Consider the following 22,628-nt stretch of genomic DNA (forward strand, 5'->3'; position numbering starts at 1 on the left):
CAGTTGGGCTTGGGCAATCACGACGACGGTAGGTCGAACGCGTTGAGATGCTTGTGGCGCTGGCATGCCGATCGGTAGCCAGCGTCGAGCTTGGAGCTGCCGTTTGCTGAAACTCGTGTACTCGCGCAGCTGCTCGGTAACATAAACAAATTGATTAGTCGTGTAGTTTGCGAGCGGCAGTCGAACGACATTCCACCGCTGGAATATCTTGGCAAGTCCTCAGACACCTTTGCAGGCGAGAAAAAAACAAGCGTTGCATCTGCTAGCTACCTCTGCCGCTAACGTATCGAAACGCGACGTGGATCATCCTCTTTAAGCTGACGAGACGGAATGCGATCACAAGGGATCGAGCAACCGGGACTGTGGCTATCATTTTCATACCAATCTTTCCATGTCGACACTTAACAGCGTGTGCCGAGCGTGTCGGTCGGTGGGGCGCGCGAGTTTCCTAAAATTGTTAATCCATCTCTACTGCTCCACGGAAGGCTTCGGATGCAACCGCATCGCGGCGAGCCTACTGAATATTTATACCACAAATCGGCTGCAACTAAATGTGAATGATAGGCTCGAATAAAAAGGGATCTTACAGTGGGTGAGATTAATTCACCTACCCCCGGAGCGCACTAATTTGTGATGATGGTTGGTTGTCGGTGGGGGGCGAACGTAGTTCCGGATCAGGGATTTTGGATGCAGTTTTCAACGAACCCCATTATCCACCTTCATCGTGATTCGATGATAGTGATAGCATGCGTTTAAGGCTGCCGAGTGCCTCAGCGATGCATTATTCAAGAGAAAGTACCGCACGGGAGACGATGGAGTGCAATGCCACATGGTGGAAACATTGGTGTATAGATAGCATGCTACGAATTCGGTTCTGGTTGGATAGATTGTTCTGGAGCTTATGGAATAATTTCTTTAGAGAAAGAGAGTCTTGGTTTGAAATAATTTGATACGTTACAATGTACAACACTTAACTGGCATGATTGCCCAAACCATCCATAAATAGAAAGGGTTTTATCTAGTTCAAATAATGTTTTTCGTTATTGTAGGAGTTTTAAGATTTATGAGAAATATAATGAAATTATATTATTAATCTAGAGTACAACATAATTTTCATAGTGCCAAGTTTGTGATAAAACTAAGAAACATGCAATCAAATAAACATGTTTAACTGAAATTTACCAAAATCAAACTAATGGATTGACAACGTAATGCATGATGCGCATAAAATATTTTGTTCGATTCTCTTTCAAATAAATGCTTCATCCGATTAAGCTTCACATTGCATACATTCAGGCTGATATGAGCCAGGGGTTGGCAATTTGTAACTTTTGCTATTTTGTAGGTATAGGTATTTGATTCGAAGTATTATTAAATGTAATGTGATAACTATGTACATATCATAACTTTTTTACCATTAATTTTGACATCTGTTTTATTTCTGTAGGGTATTTTACTTCTCCATACACTCCTACTGGTACATCTTACTTAGGTAATATCACAATACACTTACGCACTACTCAGTGCGGGGTATTTAGCAAAGATTCATTGTAGATATCTTCCATTTTTTCAAAAACGTTCACAAACAGCCTACCGCATCCTACAGACAAGCTCTAAACCGTTTCAGACTTTCGTAAATGTGTGTGAGGCATTTCGTTCTTATCCATCTACTAACAGCGTAACAAAATACGTTTGATTAAATCTATCAATCTTTGACAAAACCTGATGTAGTAACTATTTAAATCTTTCTTGAAGATTACAACCCTGTCGAAAGGTTTTTTTCTGCTCTTAAATTAATCATCTTATGCCTTGCTGACGCATAAGATGCGGGAGATTTTAAATCTGCACAATAACCACCTTCTTTGTAATGTTCTTTTGCATAGCAAAATACAATCGCTATAGCACTGTAACTCTCGCGTCCAATCTTCGGCGAGCCGTTAGAGAACGTCCGCTTTTTTACATCATCTTGCACTTCCGGCTACCGCGCGTCACCATCTCCATCGGTAAGCTTCTCGAGTAGCGAACTGCTCGAACAATAGCGTATGCAATCAGCGCACACGCGAGACTAGCCAAGACACCAACCACAATCAGCACGTCCAGCATCAGGTACTCGAACCAGGACAGATGGCGCACGTGTAGCGGTCTGGTGCCGCCGTTGCGTGCCACATATTCGATCCACCAGACGGCACGCTCCAGCGCGCTTTGCGGCTGGTCGTTAAGCAATCGGTGCAGTTTGTTCACATTTTCCTGATACCTAAATATCATCGATGGCAATGAGTAGAGACGGAGAGAGAGAGAAAGGGTATACGATCCGTTAAATTTAATTCAACACGCTCACCGAGTTCAAAAAATGCACCCGAAGCTTACCTTTCGTTGATCAACACATCCTGAAGCTTGTCCACGAAGGTTTGCGTCTCAAAGTCGATCAGTGAGATGATGCCCGCTTCGTACTTGACGATTTGGCGCAGATAGTGGTCGTACGAGGTTGAGTAGCTGATGCCGACGACGGGCACCTTGTGCTGGATGGCATCCTCGACGTTGATTTGGCCACCGTCCGTGAGGAATGCGCGCACTTTTGAATGACCTGCAAATGCAATAGCGTAAAAAATACGTTTTTATTCGATACATAAATCGTCGTAAACAACAAAATTGTACAAAAGAGATTAGATCTCTCGCTGGCACCCAGTGTGTGGTAAATATTTTCCGCAACCTTCACTCTTGCGCTCAAGCGCAGCCGGTTTGTTGGCGCTTGTTGACGACGATGCGTTTTGTTTTTCAACCTGCTGGCACATCCACTTCCACACGGCCAATTACCAGACCCTTATCCACACTCTCGTCCGAGTTGTTGTGACCGTGCGGCTTGTTGTTGTCGGTTGCATTTCTCAATGAACTCAACGAAACACGTGCGTACCAGTGTGCCTGTCGCTTTTACTACGCTGTAGAGCACATCAGCATCGTCGTCATCGCCCCCTTAAACTCACTCGAACAACACAAACACACACCCCGTGTGTGTGTGTGTGTGTGTGTTTGTGTGGGGAGGGAAGCCATGAACCAGTGCACAAACAACAGGCTAATGGGAAACCGGCTGCCAAGCCCCCAGCCAAAACACTACGGCGGGGTGCTGCACACGCTTCGTGCGCGGTAAGGGTTGCTCGATACCGATCCCGGCCGCACGGAGCCGCTAAACCACTTGCCTATCTCTCCTCCCTGCTTTGCAACAGCTATCTAATCTTGTTTTTGTTTTGATTTGCTTCAAACATTCCTCACATACACACACACAGCTACAGCTGGCGCGACTGTGTTTCTCTTCCATGCCTCTTCAAACGTCCCGCATCCATGTTGTCTTGTTTGCGTCGCATAGTAATAGAAAACAGGGAAGTTTTTAATATGCACACCCTAGCTGAGTTAAGCGGCAAGCGCGACCCTCGTGTCGTGGGTTTTTTTTGTACTACACCAACACTCATGTGCTGGTGCTTAAAAGATCATCTTTCACTGCAAAGGACAATGTTGAGCATAAATTCGCAATAATACAATGTAGAGAGATCCCGCATCGAAACGTGTGTTTCAAGGTCTAGCAGTCGAGGTTTGGGGAGGTCTCCGTTAGACTGCTGCGTATAATTCTATTCATATCGCTAAAAACTGCTTCTTTTCGTCTCGATATAGCTCGCTTTTTCTTCGCTTGCCCCCGCTCAACTAACCTTCTCCCGGGTCATGTACGTACGTACGCGAGAACAAACCCCCCGGCTAATGAAGTACGACGAATTTAATGATGAAATAGAAGCTAAAACCACAGCAAAAAAACCCCTCTCCAACGCTTACCTAAAACGGCCTCCTGCGGCACGCTGTGTGACTGGTAGATGCGCCCGGTACTGTTGATCGGGTCCATGCTCTCGTCCAGCGCCCAAACGCTGGCCAGATCGAGGTGCGCGAGCGCTTTGGCAATCTTGTCGATGCGAGCCTGTCCGGCCACACCACCCAGCGAGGCGCCCAGATTGACGTACACGACCGGTTCGTCCGATTGGGCGAGGAAGAGGAACAGATCTTCCGGAAGCTGGTGGCGATGTTGCTGATGTATGCCTCCGAGATAGACGGTGGTGGGGCCGACCGGGCGCACATTGCCCAGCTGCTGATAAGCGTTGATCAGCAGCAGGTCCGCGTTCTGCTCGATCTGGCGCAGATCGGAAATGTGTTCGCCGAAGCTGCTTTTGGCAATCAAATTCTGGGCCGGAATTTCCTCGGTGTAGTAGTAGAACCTGTCGGCGAGCCAGGAAGGAATAGAAAGCGATGAATATATAACGTAAAGGGTGTGTTCTTATCAGGATTAAACAATAAACTGTTCCAACGGCAAACATTTGTTCACAGACATGTGGTATCAGCTTACACCGCCCTGATAGCTGATGGGCAGCATATAGCATACGTCAGTAGCGTGTTTTGTGATTTGTTTTCGTGCAAAAGCTACTGATGCGCAAATAAGGGATGTTATGCAATCTAATCGGTCATTCTAGCCAAAATCAAGGCCACTGTGTCAGCACGAGAAATTCCGCACCTTGTCAACGCAATTCCCGATAACTGATCCCGCCGGTCTTATCTACCGTCGTGTGGGGGAAATATTATACATAAATGGGGGGAAGGAAGGGTACACATCGTAAAGTATGAAGTAATTGTAAAAACTAACAGATTTTTTGTAAGTTTCCAAGACTTTTCTCTGCAACCGTGGTTAAAGTGTCTGGTAACTCTTCTACGATTAGTTCTGCGATAAGAAAGGTTCTCTGATTTAGGTCGGTTTGTTTATTTTTAAGAAACAAAATAGTCCAAATGTTTTTAAAATAGACATTCTTGCCCAGCAGACGCACACGACAACAACAAAAAAGAAGCTTCCACGCTAACATCACTTGACCATCTTTGCCTACGTCACTGTTAAGGTAAACAGAGGCCGGGGATTAGTTAGCATTATGCTGACAATGTAATGGGTAAGCATTGCAAAGCAGCGAAAATCGTATGATCATCTTCCCTTTGCGTGTGGTCGATTTCCAGCAAAAGAAATACAATTGGTAAGCAATTCGAGCCGGTTTGGTTTTGCACCCATTAGCACAAACAGCTCACAAGCAAGCGTGTTCTAGAATTGTCCGTAAAACAAACAAACGTGGTGGTGGAACGAACGCAACGAAATCGTGACCGGATATATACTGCCAGCTCGTTTAAGCACACATTGCAACAGTTGCTGGAACGAAGGAAAAAAAGTGTTGACCATGCGCGTTTATGCACGCCAAAGGTTGGTGCACTTGCACTTACAATGTGCAACGATCTCACAAGCCATTTGTTCTGGGCCAGTTCGTTTTCTAACTGGAAAAGATGGTCACGTTTCAAACTCGTCATCATTTGTAGCAGCTGTCTGAACCAGCCCCATATCACTTTTACTTTTTCTCAGCCGCTACAGCTCGATCGTGTGTGTCGAGTCATTCTTCACCTACATGCACTTTTTGCCCTCCAACTGCACGGTGCTGAGTACTGTGTACAGCCGGGCTGGCGATTGAAGCCGGTTTGACCTACGGCGAGGTGTTTAAGTGTGTGTGTGTGCCCGTCGCCGTCACATGCTGGTGGTTGCGAACGGTGACTAGTAGATTGCTCAATTATAATTGCTCCAGCTACCATGTCAGGGTTGAATAATTCATACCACACACGCCGTAGATAGTGTGGTTTTTTGCGCAAAAAAGACCCAAGCCCTCCGAAGTATGGGAGCGTTGCACGCGCTAACTAGATGCGGAGCCCTTCGTAATCAAAAGCTGTTTGTGTGCTCAATCGTCACACACACACTTACCTGTACCACACGGTGAACAGCACGCTCGAGATGCGCTGCAGCAGGCTCAGATCCTCGCTGAACGGCATGAAGATGCTGGGGTAGCCGATCGGATGGTTCGGATTGCCGAGCGCTTCGTGCGCGTTGATGTACGCCCCGCCGTTCGCGATGCCTACCAGCGGCGCCCGGAAGTGTTCCGCAAACGCGTTCATCAGCGTCACGCCGGACCATTCCACCATGACCACGTCGAACCGGTTGCACTTGGTGCCGCCCGTTCCGTCCTGCAGGTTGGCCGATTCGATCAGCTTCTGCATGGCCGGGTGGCGCAGCTCTGCGGCCGAAATCGTGCGCATCACGTCGAATATGTTGCGCAGCATGTCGCGCCCGTCCAGCCCGACCCAGCCGAGCTGCGCCAGGGCGGGCAGCTGGTAGGCGAAGCTGAGATCGATCTGCTCGATCGAGCGCGTCCCGTTCGGGCGGTCGGCCTTGTCGAGGGGGTCCGTTGTAACGAGCACGATCTCGTGACCCCGGCCGGCCAGCTCCTCGATCAGTGGGCGGTAGACGAGCTGGTGCTGCTTCAGTGGCACCGGGAAGATTGCCAGTATTTTGGCCGCCTCGCCAAAACTCACACAGACGGCTGCGATCGTTGCTAGCAGCACCGCGACCGTAGTATTGGTCGCCATTGCGCGGCTTGCTCGGGGTGAGGTGGAGCTGAGGATGCGAGGAGTTCTATTTTCGCCTGTTGGGCAAACCGCCACTGTCACCGATTGCCACACACTACGGGACGGATTTTGACGAAATTCCTTTGCCTGAAAGATGTTTCACAACACACTTTGCGACGCAGCTCACGTTTCTTACAAGCGGCTTGGCGTGGGGGAGGTGTGTATGCTTCCGCCCCGTTCCTCCCAGAGTTCACGTTCACGTTGTCAGACGTCTCGTATCAATTGAATTTCGCGCTCGCTTGACCCACGCTGATTGACAATTAGGATGGCGTGGACCGACGGGGAGGTCAGTGCGTGCAGGACATGTGATCAGACGATTCAGACAAATTGGCGGACTGTAAACGGATCGGGCGGACGGTCGGTTATTGCGGGGCTTCTCCTTGAACTGGAGCACAAATTTCGCCCAATCAAGCGGGGATCACAATCAGCGCAAACCGGACACACCCCAACGGGATAATTCACACAGCCCACAGAGGGGGGTCAACTGAACAGCTCGTTCGTTTAAGCAATCGTTTCACAAAAGGAACCAAACACACATACACTTTCTTCCGCACTGTTGTTCGCACTGGTTCACAATTTCCCGTGAAGCGTACGAATTTCTTAACGTCCGCCGGACGTTCAAGGCACTTGAGGTGCGGAAATGGAAGAGCCACGCCACGCAAAGGGCGGATGGATTAGCGACTGATGCAGGCTGGAACGATAGAGAAACAAGAAAGAAGAAACATCGTTACTACGAAGCATACATATACAACGAGAACTTACTAATTAGCGATAGGTCTAACGGACGTCAGTTTTCGCGCGTGATATTGCGATGCGACAGAATGGAGGAAACCGTTATGAAACCACCCGGTTTCCAGCCACCCAGGGCCCGGAACGTGGGTCAGGGTGGCGTGGTTGGTCACACATGACGCACTGTCCGCATTTTACTGGACCGATCATTTGCTAATTGGTGGGTACGATTTTTTGTTTTTGTTTTTGTTTTTTGGTTGTGGCATTGCAGCAATCGATTCTTTGTGTTGGGACACAACTATGTGGCTTGATCTATTTTGGTGCTGTCCTACGTAAGCAAGTACTTTTCCATTACTGCTGAAGGGTTTAGTCGGATTTTTGGTTGCACAACCAAGTGCTTTCGGTGTATGGCGGTTGATAGTGGTCGTGCATACCATGGGATTTTGGTTGTCTTATTTGAATCTAACTGGCATGTCAATTACCGATCATTTCAGGTTGAAATGAATCTAATCATCTACTACTTATGCTGCTATCATGCAATCTCATGTCGTGTATTAAATTGGCAGCGAATCTGTGTAACTAAAAATCCTTCAGTCACGCAAGAACAATAACTGATAAGGCCCTCAATGGTAGTTTTAAACGTTTTTTTCATTTGCAAATAATACAACAGGATTAACAACAGTGAACCTCCAAATGAAAAGTTTTGAAATCAGCGAATAAATATAGCGAAGAAACAACCCTTATCTACACATTTCTTAAATAGGTTGCAAGCAAAAAAACGACCACATAAATTGATATTTATCGCACCAAATCATCCACGCCCCTGGTGGTGCCGTGTGTCAGTGCACGAAGTCATAAGCCAATTTCCATCGCCGAGCTGCTGCTCGTATGTAATCGCTTTGTTTGCATTGCCGAGCAGCAAAGAACGGGCCAGCATATACATTGGTGCCGGTGTAACAAAACAGCGGTTGTTTTCAACGTCCGGCAGACGATAACCGACCCAGCTTGCTAGAGGTTCCATACCATGAATCATACCAGTTCGCCCCATGCGCCCCACGCGAGCATGCGGTAAAACATCCTCCTTACTGCCCTTTTTTCCACTGCTACCCTCTGCGTCAAAGGAAAGGAATCAACTACACCAACACAGCACAGCACACGAGTTGCGTGTTTTGCTTGCCCATCTTCTTTGTGTTCCGTATGGGTGGGTTTCTCGGTAGCGGCTGTGTGTAATATAACCACGGCTCAACCTGAAAAGCGATCATTTCCGTGCATGGAAACGGAAGCAAGCGGTGTGCGCTGTGATGCCTTTCCTTTCCAACCGCCCGTAGACAGTGGGGCTGCTGCTAATTTATTCATTTCACCCTTGCCCAGTGCTCCAAACCGGCCAGTAGAAAAGAAATTCAACCAAAACCGTTGCACGAGCAGCTCGAGTGTCGGCTTTAAGGGTTGATAAGGGATGCCACGCTTGCGGGGAGATTTGTTTTGAATTTCGTTTATTCCCTCCTTGGATGCTGTATGCTTTGCAGGATCTTTGCATGCTTTCTCAGTTTGCCCACACACCACACAAAGACGACACCACGTAGGGGACCACAGCTGAAGCTGTAGGTTTTTCTGTGTGCGCGCGTGTGTACGCTTACCTTGCTTCAATCCTCTACCGTTCCGTTGTGTCGTCGTCGTCGTCGTTGTCGACGGGGCTTGGTGGTGCATTAATTATAATCAGCTGCTGCGACGCTGCGTGCACACGCGTTAGCACCCAAACGAAGAAAGAGCACTACAGCACTGTGTGACACTGTGTGTCGCGTTTCACACACCAAGGACTGTATAGCACTCACAGGAAACACGAACGCACTGTGACAGTTTTCACTTTTCACTATGCGTGATAGGTTGTAGGAGAATGTTGTTATCTTGTTTATTGGCACTGTGAGTATCACTTTTTAGTAGCTGAGCACTAAGGCACAAAGGCACATTCACACTGTTGCTGTGACTGTGTCAGGGTAAGATAGTTTTTACTTTTCGTTCTTCCTCTTGCAAGCGCGTGCCATTAGACGGCACAAGAGCAACGTTGTTCACTGGCAGAGCTGTGCTGTTGAAATGAACACCTTTGCTAGGGAGCAGCGAATGTATATAGTGTGGTACGCTGTGGTAGGTGCGTATGTGTTGGTTCACGCCAGGGTGGAGAAACTAGTAGTTTATCATTAGAAAAAATAAAACCTATTTAGTATACCAACTATCTGCGACCGTAATAGTGTTAGTCTACTAAGCAGACTTCTATTTTTGTAATCAAAAACATCAATACAGATATATATGGAAAATTATGATCGATATGAACTTAACGATCAATTTATTTTTTATTTAAATTTGCACATATGCTAAGTAATCAATTTAGAATTTTGAACATACAGGGTTTACCTAGCCAATCCGGCATTGTCAAAGCGTTATCTGTCGCCGTAAATACTTTTTCGGGCGACGTAAACCCTCAATTGGGCACTGTCATTTCTATTCGGGCCTTGTGAAGTATGAATCGGGCAAAGTACAGAATGAATTGGGCCTACTTTATATTTTGTTGCTTTCTAGCTGTAAAACAATACTTTTTTGCTAGTAGTTGAACTGATATGTAAGAAAAATCACTATTTTTAAGTTTAATCACATAAAAAAATATTCAAATTCCTTTTTTAAAATTTTTAATTCAAACCCGTACAATGCAATTTAGTTTTATATTTTTTTAATAATATAATATGTTTGATGATTTAATTAGGTAAACATTTTAAAATAATACATAATAAGTTAAACAACATGCAAAATACGTATTTTTAAACAACTTGATGGATCAATGCGGACACCGGAGCGACCGATTTGACACCTTCAAGAGTAGGACGCTTTCATTCTGTACTATGCCCGATTCATACTTCACAAGGCTCGAATAGAGATGACAGTGCCCAATTGAGGGTTTACGTCGCCCGAAAAAGTATTTACGGCGACCGATAAGGCTTTGGCGATGCCGGATTGGCTAGGTAAACCCTGTATAACTATCGTTTAAATTGTTTTTAACAAATTATATGAAATAAATATTTCAAATAAAGTTTGTGTTTTTAGTCGCAATAAATTAATTTTCACAGAACAATGAGCTCGCAACATTGTTGTGTATGGTTGTTATTGCAATTTTAGAAAAGGAATATCTAAATTGTTGGATGTTAGGATTGTTGCCTACCCCTGACTCATGCTCACGCATGTAGTAGTGGAGAAAATTTTGCAATGCTTTGCGTTAGATGCTCGCAGAGAAGGTTCATCATTGAACAGTCATAAAGAAGGAAAGTGGTACATCTAACGTTAATGTAGATATGCTTAAATTGATCAGCTTTAAGCACAAACTGATCGAATGAATAAAACATTGTAAAACGATATCCAGTTCATTTTCTTATTTTTTGAATGGAGTTGACTATGTTTATTTTAAGCTGACTGAGCTGAAATTTTGGGTGTGAAGTATAAATTTAGGTTTTTAATTCTTTTTTTCTGACCTTTTAAGATAGTTTTAAAAAATATTAAGCTCTTGATGTAAACTTAGTGCTAGCATTATGAAACGAAAATACAACAAACTATTTCAAACACATTGATACAGGATGGGAAAATGGGAAGTGTGTAGCACATGGTGTAGTAATAATTGATGTATCGATTAGGTTAAGTGAAGATGATCGATTGTGCTGTTATCACACAGCCTGTACACAGCCTGCATCAATCGATCGATATAATGAAAATGCTGCACGAATTCACCTCATAAGATGTATTTGGTATATTCGATGCAACAGCTATAGACACAATATTTTGAAATTTAATTTTTGGAGGGCAATTGAAATAAAATAAAACATGGTTTCATTTTTTGTAGATGAAAAAAATAATGCATTGTGGTTGTTAAATTTATAACGGATTATTCTAAAATGTATTTTTTGCATGTTCTTTTGTGATCGAGTGCATTACCTCTCCAAAACATCTTCATTCTTATCCACTTTCTTCTAACCAGAAATATCCAGAAATATCGAGAAATTTCGCCGGCACGAAACCATCGCGTCCCAGCACACACATGTATCGCGACTGCACCACCTTCATGGAATGAACACATTCCGGTTCATTCTACGCACCACAAACAAACAACAAAACCGGTTCACCTATGCTCGAGCACACGCACACACACACACTTCCATGCGCGATTGCGTCCGTTGCGTAGCTACCGACCACGAAAAGAGCATTTTTATGCTCGATTGGAACGCGCTCCTGCCTGAGATGAACAGAGCATGCGTTGCAGAGCATGGCATGGTCGCACTCAACATGTGCCTGCCAACAGAGAGGCAACTCATATTCACGCCATCTCGCCATGCTCAGCGCGGTGTCAACCGGTTGTTTGTAAACAAATGTAATCATCATCGTCGTCATCATTGCAATGATCATAAGGCGGGCGTAGGGCATAGATTTGTTTTATTTTTAGTCCGCCCTAGTCGGCCGACAAGCGAAAGAGAGCGTTGGGCGCGCACTGTCGGACGTTGCGCAACTTGTTGATTTGAACGCGGTTCGGGTGCTAAGGGCCAAATTTGAACGCCGCCAACGCGAATGCGAGAATGTCCATAAATGGGAATGTGAATGGTTGTGGCCTGTGGCGTGTCTCTCCAGCCAATTACCGAGTGCATAGAGAGCCGTTGCCGTTCCCCAGTGAGAGCTGTCACGCCGCAGATTGTGATTTACTGTCCCTGTCCATGCCCATGACTCATCTCAAGGACAGTGTTAGCTGTATAAACCCTATTGCTGTTTTTGTGTATTATTTCCGCTTTTGTTTTAGTCGTTTCTAACGTACTGTTTTCTTCCTCACTTTCCTTACGTTTTCGCAGATCTGAACAACTCCACCATGTGGAGTCGATGGCGGACATCGATTCTACTGTTAACCGCACTCTGTTGGATTGCTGAGCGTGCGCCAACGGTGGCGGGTCTGGCCGGTGTGGCCGCCGGTTCTAGTCACAACTACAAGATCAACCCGAAGCCCTGCTCGGTGAACGGCATCGACGGTACCTGCATGTTCGTATGGGAATGCATCAAATCCGAGGGCCAGCACGTGGGCATGTGCATGGATCAGTTCATGTTCGGGTCCTGCTGTTCGCACAATCTGACCGAAAATGTGATACCGCAGAGTGGCAGCGGCCACCAGCACCAGACGTTTGTTGGCGGCTATCGGCCGAAACCGACGGGCTCGCCGTCCGGTGGGAAGTATAAACCACCAAGGCCAAGGTAAGCGGGTTGGCTGGGCAAGTGCATTAGTTTCAAAACAGCCTCCGAACAAACTATCCCTCCTTGAAACCTACGCGTTCATTGCTAACCATTATGCTTGTTCCTCTTACCTTTTTATCTACCCTCGGTGACTGTGTCTGGCCAACCAACCAACCAACGGAATGTGGGACCTCCCTCCTAAAACGTGTACTCTTGATGTTAAACGACAACATCTACCATCCCAAATCATTACCAACGCCTCCACACATACACAAATTCTCATCGGTACCCATTGGAATATTGGACCTTTTTTCCTCAAAATTCGCCAACGGTTTACTACCTCGAATCCATTAAACAACAACCGCACCATAACTCAACAGTACTTTTGTTAGTAGTAATGGCTACACCACCATCTATCGGCCGAACGGCAGTGGTACGCTGGTGATACGACCGTCTCACAATCACCATCAGCAGTCACATCCGCACCACACGTATCATCACACTCATCATCACAGTAAGCCGGGCGGCGGCGGCGGCAGCGGTGTTAGTAGTTCCAGTAGTAGTTCGAGCGCTGGCGGTGGTGGCGCTTTCGTCACCGGCAGCAATCACTTTAGTCAAAAGCCAACCGAAGGCAGTGTAAATAAACATTCTACCTTATCGACGCTGGTACAGCAGCAGCATCAGCAGCAGCATCAGCAGCAGCAACCGCAAACGGGTGCAGTCGACCAAGAGATGGCAGCGAGTGCATCAACCGGTAGGTTACTCTCTGGGGCAAAGTCTGGGATGCGAATGGGTATGCCCGGGTGTAGTATACACTCGTGGAGACAAAGCCTACTTTCTTGTTTGCCTAATCATTGGCTCTGTTTTGTTTCGTTCTCCATTTGCGTGTGCTGCAGGCGTATTTACCACTCACTGGCAGGCGACGACGGAGCCAAGTTTCATCACGCGAACGAAACCGCCGAAACCAAACAAACCGTCCAAGAAACCGATCCTGTCCATCTCGAACAACATTCAAAGCACCGTCCTGAAACCAAAACCATCGGTAGGTATTGCGCGGGCGGAATTGAAACGGAGCGTTAGGACACACGTTTCTGTGGGAAGCAAGTAGACTTTACAAGTTTGCCTTTGGCAATTGATTTCTTCCAATCAACGGAAATGGCCCGGATCTTGTCTAGTTTCTTAATTTAAAAATAAAATTCCTCTTTGTACTATACTCCCAACACAAAGGCTAAGCCGACCAAGCAAAGTACGACCAGTACAAGCACCACTACCACTACGACGACGACAACAACGACAACGACGACCACTACGACGACCCCCAGGCCCACAACCAGAAGGACTACGACGACTACCACGACAACTACGACTACGCCTCGGCCTACTACCACGTCCTCCACCAGCACCATTGGATCCAGCAGTAGTACCAGCAGCAGCAGCAGCAGCAGCAGCTCAACAGGTTCCCAAGCGCTTGCAACAGCATCCCCATCTGTGATTGACGTCGACGATGCTGCACCGTCCATTGCGTCCTACACCACGGCACCGGGCCGATACACGATTTCCGCAGCAAGAAACGCTGGTAAGGACTCCCTCTTTGTTGGGGAGCTGAAGATGGTGCTTCAATTTCGTGCCCCATTCAACGCCGGTTGTATGCTGGACAGTTCGTCTTTTCTTTTGCCCCCAATCACTCGTTATAAATACACACTTTTCTTCCTTCTATTCCTCGTTTTGCTCGATGACTTGGATGAAAAAAAAGAATGCGGCATTCAAACGATGGGCCGACCGGAAACAAGGATCGTCGGTGGTAAAAATGCTCCGTTCGGTCGCTGGCCTTGGCAGGTGTCGGTGCGGCGCACGTCATTTTTCGGCTTCTCGAGTACTCACCGGTGCGGGGGAGCTGTCATAAATGACAACTGGATAGCGACGGCGGGCCATTGTGTCGATGAGTAAGTGAACACCGGCAGTGACCATTGCCCGGGACGGGCCGGGTGAAGTGATTGCTCCTAATTGCTTCCTCCCGCTTCTCTTCCCAGCCTTTTAACGTCCCAGATTCGGATACGGGTCGGCGAGTATGACTTTTCGCACGTGCAGGAACAGCTGCCATACATCGAGCGGGGCGTCGCCCGGAAGGTGGTCCATCCGAAGTATAACTTTTTCACGTACGAGTTCGACCTGGCGCTGGTGAAGCTGGAGCAGCCGCTCGTCTTTGCGCCCCACATCAGCCCGATCTGTTTGCCGGCGACGGACGATTTGCTGATTGGGGAGAATGCGACCGTTACCGGCTGGGGTCGGCTGAGCGAGGGCGGTACGCTGCCATCCGTACTGCAAGAGGTAAGTTGGTGGGGTAGGGGAGGAGGAGGGCAGGGAAAGCGGAGGTGATGAGCTCCGGAAATAGAAAAGTATAGACATGTGATTTGATATGGTCAGCAAACCTTTGCTTGATTGACTTTGATTATTGTTTACGAATAAATTCCAATTCGAAGGACACATTTCAGATGGATGCTACGCAGATTGCATACTTTTAGGAAAATTACAGAATGAGGTCAGGAAAGTAGGCAATTTGTATTATTACATCGAAGGACACATTTCACATCGATGCTACGCAGATTGCATACTTTTAGGAGAATAACAGAATGAGCTCACTAAAGTAGGCAATTTGTATTACAAATGACTGCTATTGTGAGCCTCCGGTATGACACAATTAGTTTTCCTCTTTGTTGTACAGGTCATAGTTCAAAATTGATAGTGTTGATATTTACATATTGAAACTGATTAATTTTGTTCAAAAAATCATTTTATCTACCCAATCATAAGAAGGGTAGAAATGTTAATGAGGAAAAAAAATATATAAATGAAATCTGCAGCGTAATGCGCCACTTTGCATCGCGTTAAACCTTTAGACACTTTTTATAATCCTCTCTTCGGAAGCATCACTTGCAGAAAGCAGATACTCAAAGGAACTGAAAAGGAAAAAAAATAACGCGCTAAAATGCTCGCAAAGTTAAGGCAAAACTTTTGGCAGCAAGGTTCATTCTATTTTAATTATGTACCGGAACACTTTTCACTTTTTTCCTTGCATCAAATTCCTTGACGCGAACCGTCTGCACTGTACTTTCAATATGATGAAACTCTTTCCATAATTAAAGCACACCGACAGAACCATTCTTCGCGGAAGCGTTCCATATCTACACCATACACTTTAATGAAAAGGCAAAAGAAAAAAATATATAGCTAGTATGATCTTTCTCATCTGCCAAAGCGCTGCATTTCGCTGCTCGCGGAAAGCATTGTTCGGGGGAAGGTAAATGCACATCTTAATTATGGAGCATTTTCTCATTTTGTGTAGTTTCCTTTCGATGATGTGTGCAGGCTGTCTTTCCTGCATCACGACAGTGGTTGTCACGGTGACAAAAGTCCAGATACTAAACGACGTGTTGCTAAAAGCACACGAGCTATGACGAGCAGGAGTTTGATGGGAAGATGTTTGCAATTATTAACCTTCTTTGGTACTATAGAATCGCTATACACTTTTGTAGGTATCTCTAGCAACGTATGCTGAGTCGCTCATATTAATCATCTTTGTGTAGAAAGACGTACCTTGCAGACGTTCTATTCGAAGCTGAAGAGAAATCAACTCCTGTCGTCTAGTGCAACGTACTACCTTTTCCCTATGTAGTTCTTTGTCCTTCTAGTCAAGACAGCCATAAGCTGCTGCTAAGATACCAACACCTTTTCATGTCTGCAACAGTTCTTTATTCTTTCGGTCTGGTTGGCACTAGCATCCTTTCATCGCTTTTCTGTCAATGAAAGTGAGTTCAATTATGTTTGTGTCAATTTGATGTATTGAAGCTTGCGCGTATGAAAAGTCATCTTTGTTATCCTCTCAGGTGGAACGTGAATGGCTACGATGATTCCTTGTGATTCTTCAGCATCATTACTTTGAAGCATGAGCTTTCCTAGTGTGTTGGTATAAACGTAACTTCCTAGCATGACTTTGCTTTATCATTGTGCATAGCACTATGATCCTTCTTTGTTTTCAATGATTACACCAAAATCGGGAAAAGCTTAGCTGTAGGATTTGGCTAAAAGTAAAGAGTACGTGATAAGTAACTTTAGTATCATTGGTTGTGTCTCTAGGAAAAGTACCCCACATACCCTGTTCTTTGATTTTCTTCGCCCCACGAGGCCAACCTTAACGTAAAAGGTCAAACTGCCAAAAAGGCTTTTATTTTCGGGAGAGACGATGCTCAGATTTGTATGCATAACCATTGCCAAAACAGATACAATCCTTTCAACACCCACAAAGCATTCCCCCTTGGGGGTCCCGTCAAGTCGAGAAGGTTGGCTATGTGGCTAGGAACCTACGCATGTCCTCGTACTGCCCTTGCTTTCCCAGTGGAATTAATTAAGATACAAGTACGAGCGACGAATTCACAAGTTCATTTCTATGACGAGAGCTTCGTCGTTCGTCCTGTTTTTCTTTCTTTGAGGCATCCTTGCTTTTCACTTTGCCACATGCGTCCGCTTCCCGATTCTGTACCGTGTGTGCTCGTTTGTATGTATTAAAGCACATCGTTCGATAGCATCGTCACGTCGAATGAAGTCGTACCACTACCGGGTGTTGATGAAATGGCTTCCCCGTACTCCGCACGCATCACGAGCGGGATGGTTTTCCGTGTCCATTTTCCGTTTCTATTTGTGGTGCGTTTTGGCAAACTGATTCGATTTTCTTCTACAAAACCGTACCCCACTAGCACACTCCGTAGGCCGGGGCAACTCACTTCGGAATAAGCGGAATTCGTTAGAGCCGCCCAAAAGTGAAGCTTGATTTTTGCCATTCGGACTGGGTAGGAAGTGTGTTTGTGTCTTTACGCCCTTGCTAGGGGAATGGTGAGTTTGTAAGAAAGTTGCTATTACCGATCCTGATTGGAAAAGGAAAGGAAAATACACGTTCATACTAACAAACAAACTCGAACACAGCATCGATCGAAGGAAGGATGACTTTACGAAAGTCGTGATTTGTGTTTATCTCTAGTGCATTGGTCCATAGCTCAGGCGGAGAGTGCTAGATACCAGAAGAAAAAAAATGGGCAAAGTTGTCGATAAATGCGGAATCAATAGTTCGCTCAAGAAGACGAACTTTCAGCGCCAAGGCAGATGCTCTTCCCTTTCTTTCGGAGTGACCAGCAGACGGAAGTTTTTTTTGTTGTCTTTCTTTAGTTTGCTTCCGAATTTCGTTGTAAACGATCCTTTCCGAACGAATTGGGTTGAACATGATAAAAAAAAAAAGAAAACGAACAAGAACGTGCTTTTGATGTTGTCTTCCCGCTTGTGGACGCAATCATGCTGGGACGGTGGATCGTTTTTCGTTAGCAATTTGAGTTTGTTTGCCAAACGTGATGCAGTGTTTGTTGTGGAGGAGAGGATGGTCAATAAACGTTGTGACTGATACCATGCGGGATTGTAATTTTCTTCATATTTTGGTCAGAAAAGATTCCAGGAATCAATATAATGTACGGACGATGCTGGTAGGACATTTGAAAACATAGTTGTGATAGTTGTGAGGGATAAATTTCTTACGATTTATTAAAGTGCATTGAATTTTTCATATATTACTAACAAAACCCACAAAAATATAGTTATTGTTAAGCAAAACAATTCCTTCCTATTATCACTCTTTCCCTCAAGAGAGTCAAGAAAGAGTCAATCATCCAGTTGACTTTCCAGCATTAAGGACAAGTTGACGATACAAGCTAACGAAATAATGCAATTTTGCGTCTTACGGCAGGCCTGCAGCGCCTTCCTAGTAGATTCTTGCCTTCTTTTTTCGGTAACACGAGAACTTTTAAAAGCATTAAGTTTTCCCTCCCGCGATAGTGCACTTGATAGCGAAAAAGCTTTTCCTACCGCCTCCGTTCCGTGTCTGGAATGCACTGGATTGGGGTGAGTGTTAATTGATTAGAATCGTGAGTAGCAAATACCTCTGCAAGCAGTGAATCGGCAGAAAACATTCTCACGAGTGGATGAAACTTCCAATTTTCCCGCACATGGATGAGTTTTCACTTCAAGGGAGTGTTTCAAGTTGGGCGGGAGATAACGGAACGAGTTGTGTCTGTGTGTGCATGTTTCAAGAGGAAAGCAGGGAGATAGTACTCTCGCAGATGATTATAGTTTCCGGATTTTGCAGTGAAGGGCTAATCTCGGCATGATACGGGTACTTTTGTGGGATGAGATAAAATGAGTGAAAATTAAATGATGCAAACATTTAGAAGGCATTCAAGCCGAACTGATAAATTAATGATATTGACTGAGGGCTAAAGAAGCGTTTCGATTTAATTACTGCTCAATAGAAGCTCAGTCAGTAGCGCCACGATGTACCCTTGTGTCCAACAGGTTTAAATAATCACCTCTCAATCCATTGCTCGTTCGATTTGGCACGCTGGCAGATATTCATGCCACCCCTTTTTCCAATGAGCATTCATCATCGAGATTCAAGGCATCGGGATTAAAATAATGCCCTGGCATTTCTTCTGTTTGAATGCTGCCGACGATGGGCGGAACATTCCAGCAGCAGACGAACGCCGCTCGAGCTCGTTTTGTGCTGCATATTTCCATCGTACATCCATCCCATCGCATCCTTTTAGTTTGGGTTTTCCCTCGCTTTCCTTGGCTGTTGTGGGGAGAAATTCCTGTCGGAATAAAATTCTTCAACCATTTCGACCCTGGCCCGCAAGCCGAACTTCGTGCTCAGCCTTTTGAGCGCGGCGAGCATTCGTTTCGTTAGGACAATCGAAGAAAAGTTCTCTTTCATTTGACTTTTTTTGCTTTGTTCGCTAAGACTCTTCTCTCTCTCTCTTTTCCTCTCGCTGGGGATGGTGCAGCACCTCTTTAGTTATTTATTTCGTCGTCTTCTAGCCCCGAGGGGCCAGCGCTCTGTATAATAAGATGGCCGTACGGTGTGCCGGTTGTCGGTTGTCGATAACTTCAAGCATTGACAAGCTTTTCTCGTGCCGGTATGGAGGAAGAGGGTTTTTTTTTGCGTCAGTGGAAATGACTCGACCTTCGCAACCCCTTTCTTTTTCACCGTACGGCCGAACGACTTTGCCAACCAATTCCATTTCGCAAGGCATATTGTGCGGCGGAATGTGTGCTGTAATCAATTCCATTCGTCAACTCTTTTATCGAACGCTGGGGAGGGGAGTGAGCGTTTTTCCCTTTTCTTTTTAACATTTGCCATCGGTTTCACTGTTGTGTGGTGGATTGGCTTCCTTGTTCCGACTTCCTTTTAAAAGAAAAACACATCAATTGAACATTGGCTTGGCAAAGGTTTACCCAAGCGCAAAGGGTGCCAAAGAAAGTGAATAAGTATATTGTTGGTAAATAATCAACCGGAAACTCGGTACACCCCTACAACGTACCGTCGAAGTCGTAGAAAGTTTCTACCGAAGGGGAATGGGTATGAATAGAATCGTATTTTCTCATTTAACTTCTTGCCCGTTTCTCGGTATGTTTCATCTCGTAATGGTGATAATGACGGTGGCGTTCGTGCTAGAATATTTGCCCCATCCGTTGTGCTGAGCTGGATGTGCTTATGATTCACCGTGCAGGGAATGATCCTTTTGCCTTTTCAGTTGTGAGAAGTGATGGTGCAGATCCCTTGCTTGGAACTGTGGGTATGGTCGGATCGTACCGATAGCGTGTACGGAAGGTCGGGTAAATGATAGTAGAATGGTTGTGAAGATGTATGAACTATTCCGTACAAAAAAGTTAAGAATGAATAGCTAAACGAACTGTAATGCCATTCCGTTGTGAGAAAGTTGGTCTCGTGCTGCTTTGATCATCAGGCTAAGGAGTTAATTAGGGCGTTTATCGTACAAAAGCCGGTTCAAGCTTAGCTTTGAGACGTTCGCATTTATTGTCAATTGAAATATGTTGACGATTATCATCCCCAAAAAAGTGACATTAGTCGAAATATACCAAAGTAATGATTTTTATCAGTGTTAAGCAGACCATTAAGCTATCTATAAATTAAGATTAGAACAGATGAATCTAGTTAAGCTATAGTTATACACAATCACAATGCGATACCGAAACACGATAAAGAATGGTCCTCTGATAGTAGCAAAAATTGCCCCTCTCTCCGTGATTGTTGTACTGTTGCGTAGCTGTGCCTTTTTTGTAACAATTTCACAACCACAGCGTGCACAATCCATCTAACGACAACACATAAAACACTGTCGACAACGGCCATCATCGGCCCGCAATGATCGGCCATTAGCTGCCGCGCTGATTGCGGTTTTCAATCCGCTAACAAAGTGATAAAACGCGTGAGAAAGCAAACGAATGGTTTGGAGCACCAGCGAAACCGGGCAAGCGTAACCGAGGGACACGGAATGAAGAAAAATCCATAATCCCAGATTACCACTTCCCGCGTTGAGCAGGAAATTTAAGATGAAAAAAAGGAAGGGAAGGAAGGATAAAAAAAGCCGGCGCAATGCTGATGATTGTACGAGTGTCTTTTCTATCTCTCTCGCTAAGGGTGTTAGTGCTGTTTTATGCCATTTTGTGGGAGTTTCAGTCAGTGCCTACGGGTACAGCTCGCGCTCTTTTGTTGCCCACCCGTTACGATAAGAGGCTGCCGTTGTGGTGATATGATAATTAGAGGAGCGTATAGATTCCTTAAGGGCTTTCCGGAAAGCCGGCCCCCGTGCGGTTGGTGTGAAAGAATGTCAAGTGGATGAGTTGAAGCGGCTCTGTATGTACATCCCCAGCCAACAATTTTAAGATTATTATCCGTTAAAAGACAAAGAACGGGAAAGCAAAGTTCAATGTCGAAGGTGGTACCTTAAGAAGGGGTTTGTCTTGTGGTTGAGGCTTGAGGTGTCAGGATTTGATGCGTCTGTTTACACCTTAACATTTATACCGTGAATAAAGTGAACATTTTGAGCTGCTTCAAAACTAGCGTCTCAGAAGCGGTTTTTTATAGTTTTCCTCTTTCTTCTAACCTAAAGTAACTTAACGAAGGAACCGGAAATAAAGCCCTTTTTTCGTCGTTTCTCCACACGTCACAGCGATAAATTTTTTATCACTTCACACGGCCGGAACTCGGAAACCTCGGGCACGTGGATGCAATGTGAAGCTGGTGGGGCTGAAGTTGAAGAATGACTCGGCACAAATAACGCCCGCAGTCATCCCACTCGGCTGGGAGCTTTTGTTGTGGTCGGCGGTAAGATGAATCCGTGGCACAGGAGTAGTCTCACGGCGAATCAACGATATCGCAGTGCGCGGGCGAAAACGGAAATGGTGCTGGAATTCCTTCAGGCAGGCATGAAACAGATATTATCACGTACGGGCGGGCGGGCTCTGGACCCACGCCGTTCTTGGAGCACTATCGACGAGCCACGTTTGTGTTTTTTTTTCTGAACAAAAAAAAACGTGAAAGATTCTAAGAAATTGTACTAGATAGTGATGTAAACACATGAACAAACAGTTCAAAAGGAGAGATGAAGTAAGTTCGGTAGAACAAACAATGCTTTTACAAAGAATGTCACAACCTGAGCTATTCGGATGTAGATTCTGTCAAGCTTTTGTGTGACCTTGTAAAGCACATTTCATCTCCTTTGTTGTAGTTGAGGGTTTCTTTGAAAAATTGCAAAACACGCTTCCAGAGATTTGATGTCAAATAAGGTTTTCCCATTTCTTAGCGGTACTAACCGGGATCGGAATTCACGAACATGCTAAAACACCGAACCAACACCGAACACACACACACGTCTGTATGTATGCGGGACACAAAAGGAGATAAATTTCAAACACCAATATCTACACCATATGTTCCATCGAGCTTTTTAAAGCGTCGAAATAAATCTCATCCGATAGCGCAGGGATTGACCGAGCGCAAGGAACATAGGGATAATCAAAGCGAGCGCACCCGTTGTTCCCCCTCTGGTCCGGCTCGTTCCGGGTTCATGGTGCCGTGGTAAGAAAATAGCGCCAAGTGCCATTCGAGAACCCATCCATCCAAAACTAAATCCCGACCCCGATTTGGATGGGACTTTTGCGCTACAGCGGTGCTTCAATGGGAAAAGAATTACCTTACGTCGTGCGCCTGGTGGTGGTGGTGGGTTTGTTCTGCT

The 22,628-nt window shown here is 45.5% G+C and overlaps 2 protein-coding genes across 3 annotated transcripts in view; one reads left to right on the forward strand and one right to left on the reverse strand.

The window, feature by feature from the left end:
* The window catches only part of LOC120948892 (serine proteinase stubble), a 99,870-nt gene that overhangs the window by 72,756 nt on the left and 4,486 nt on the right, over positions 1 to 22,628 (forward strand). For both annotated transcript variants that reach the window (XM_040365730.2, XM_040365731.2), the window contains exons 5-10: positions 12,123 to 12,516; positions 12,876 to 13,249; positions 13,392 to 13,537; positions 13,723 to 14,071; positions 14,249 to 14,438; positions 14,526 to 14,823. In XM_040365730.2, the coding sequence (XP_040221664.2) occupies positions 12,123 to 12,516; positions 12,876 to 13,249; positions 13,392 to 13,537; positions 13,723 to 14,071; positions 14,249 to 14,438; positions 14,526 to 14,823 (1,751 nt within the window). The remainder of the gene's footprint in view (positions 1 to 12,122; positions 12,517 to 12,875; positions 13,250 to 13,391; positions 13,538 to 13,722; positions 14,072 to 14,248; positions 14,439 to 14,525; positions 14,824 to 22,628) is intronic.
* LOC120948893 (UDP-glucosyltransferase 2-like) lies at positions 1,418 to 9,355 on the reverse strand. Its single transcript, XM_049607908.1, has 5 exons — positions 8,886 to 9,355; positions 5,819 to 7,210; positions 3,820 to 4,253; positions 2,368 to 2,584; positions 1,418 to 2,254 (listed from the first exon to the last, which is right to left on the reverse strand). The coding sequence occupies exons 2-5, from the start codon at positions 6,478 to 6,480 to the stop codon at positions 1,957 to 1,959; spliced, it is 1,611 nt and encodes a 536-aa protein (XP_049463865.1). The 5' UTR covers positions 6,481 to 7,210; positions 8,886 to 9,355; the 3' UTR covers positions 1,418 to 1,956.

Source organism: Anopheles coluzzii, chromosome 2 (assembly GCF_943734685.1).
Source record: "Anopheles coluzzii chromosome 2, AcolN3, whole genome shotgun sequence".
Lineage (NCBI taxonomy): Eukaryota > Metazoa > Arthropoda > Insecta > Diptera > Culicidae > Anopheles > Anopheles coluzzii.

Coding starts and splice junctions, on each gene's coding strand:
- LOC120948893 (XM_049607908.1), bottom strand. CDS start 6,480: ATGGCGACCAATACTACGGTCGCGGTGCTGCTAGCAACGATCGCAGCC. Junction 4,254..5,818: donor CTGTTCACCGTGTGGTACAG/GTAAGTGTGTGT, acceptor GCTCGCCGACAG/GTTCTACTACTACACCGAGG. Junction 2,585..3,819: donor GCCGCAGGAGGCCGTTTTAG/GTAAGCGTTGGA, acceptor TTGCATTTGCAG/GTCATTCAAAAGTGCGCGCA.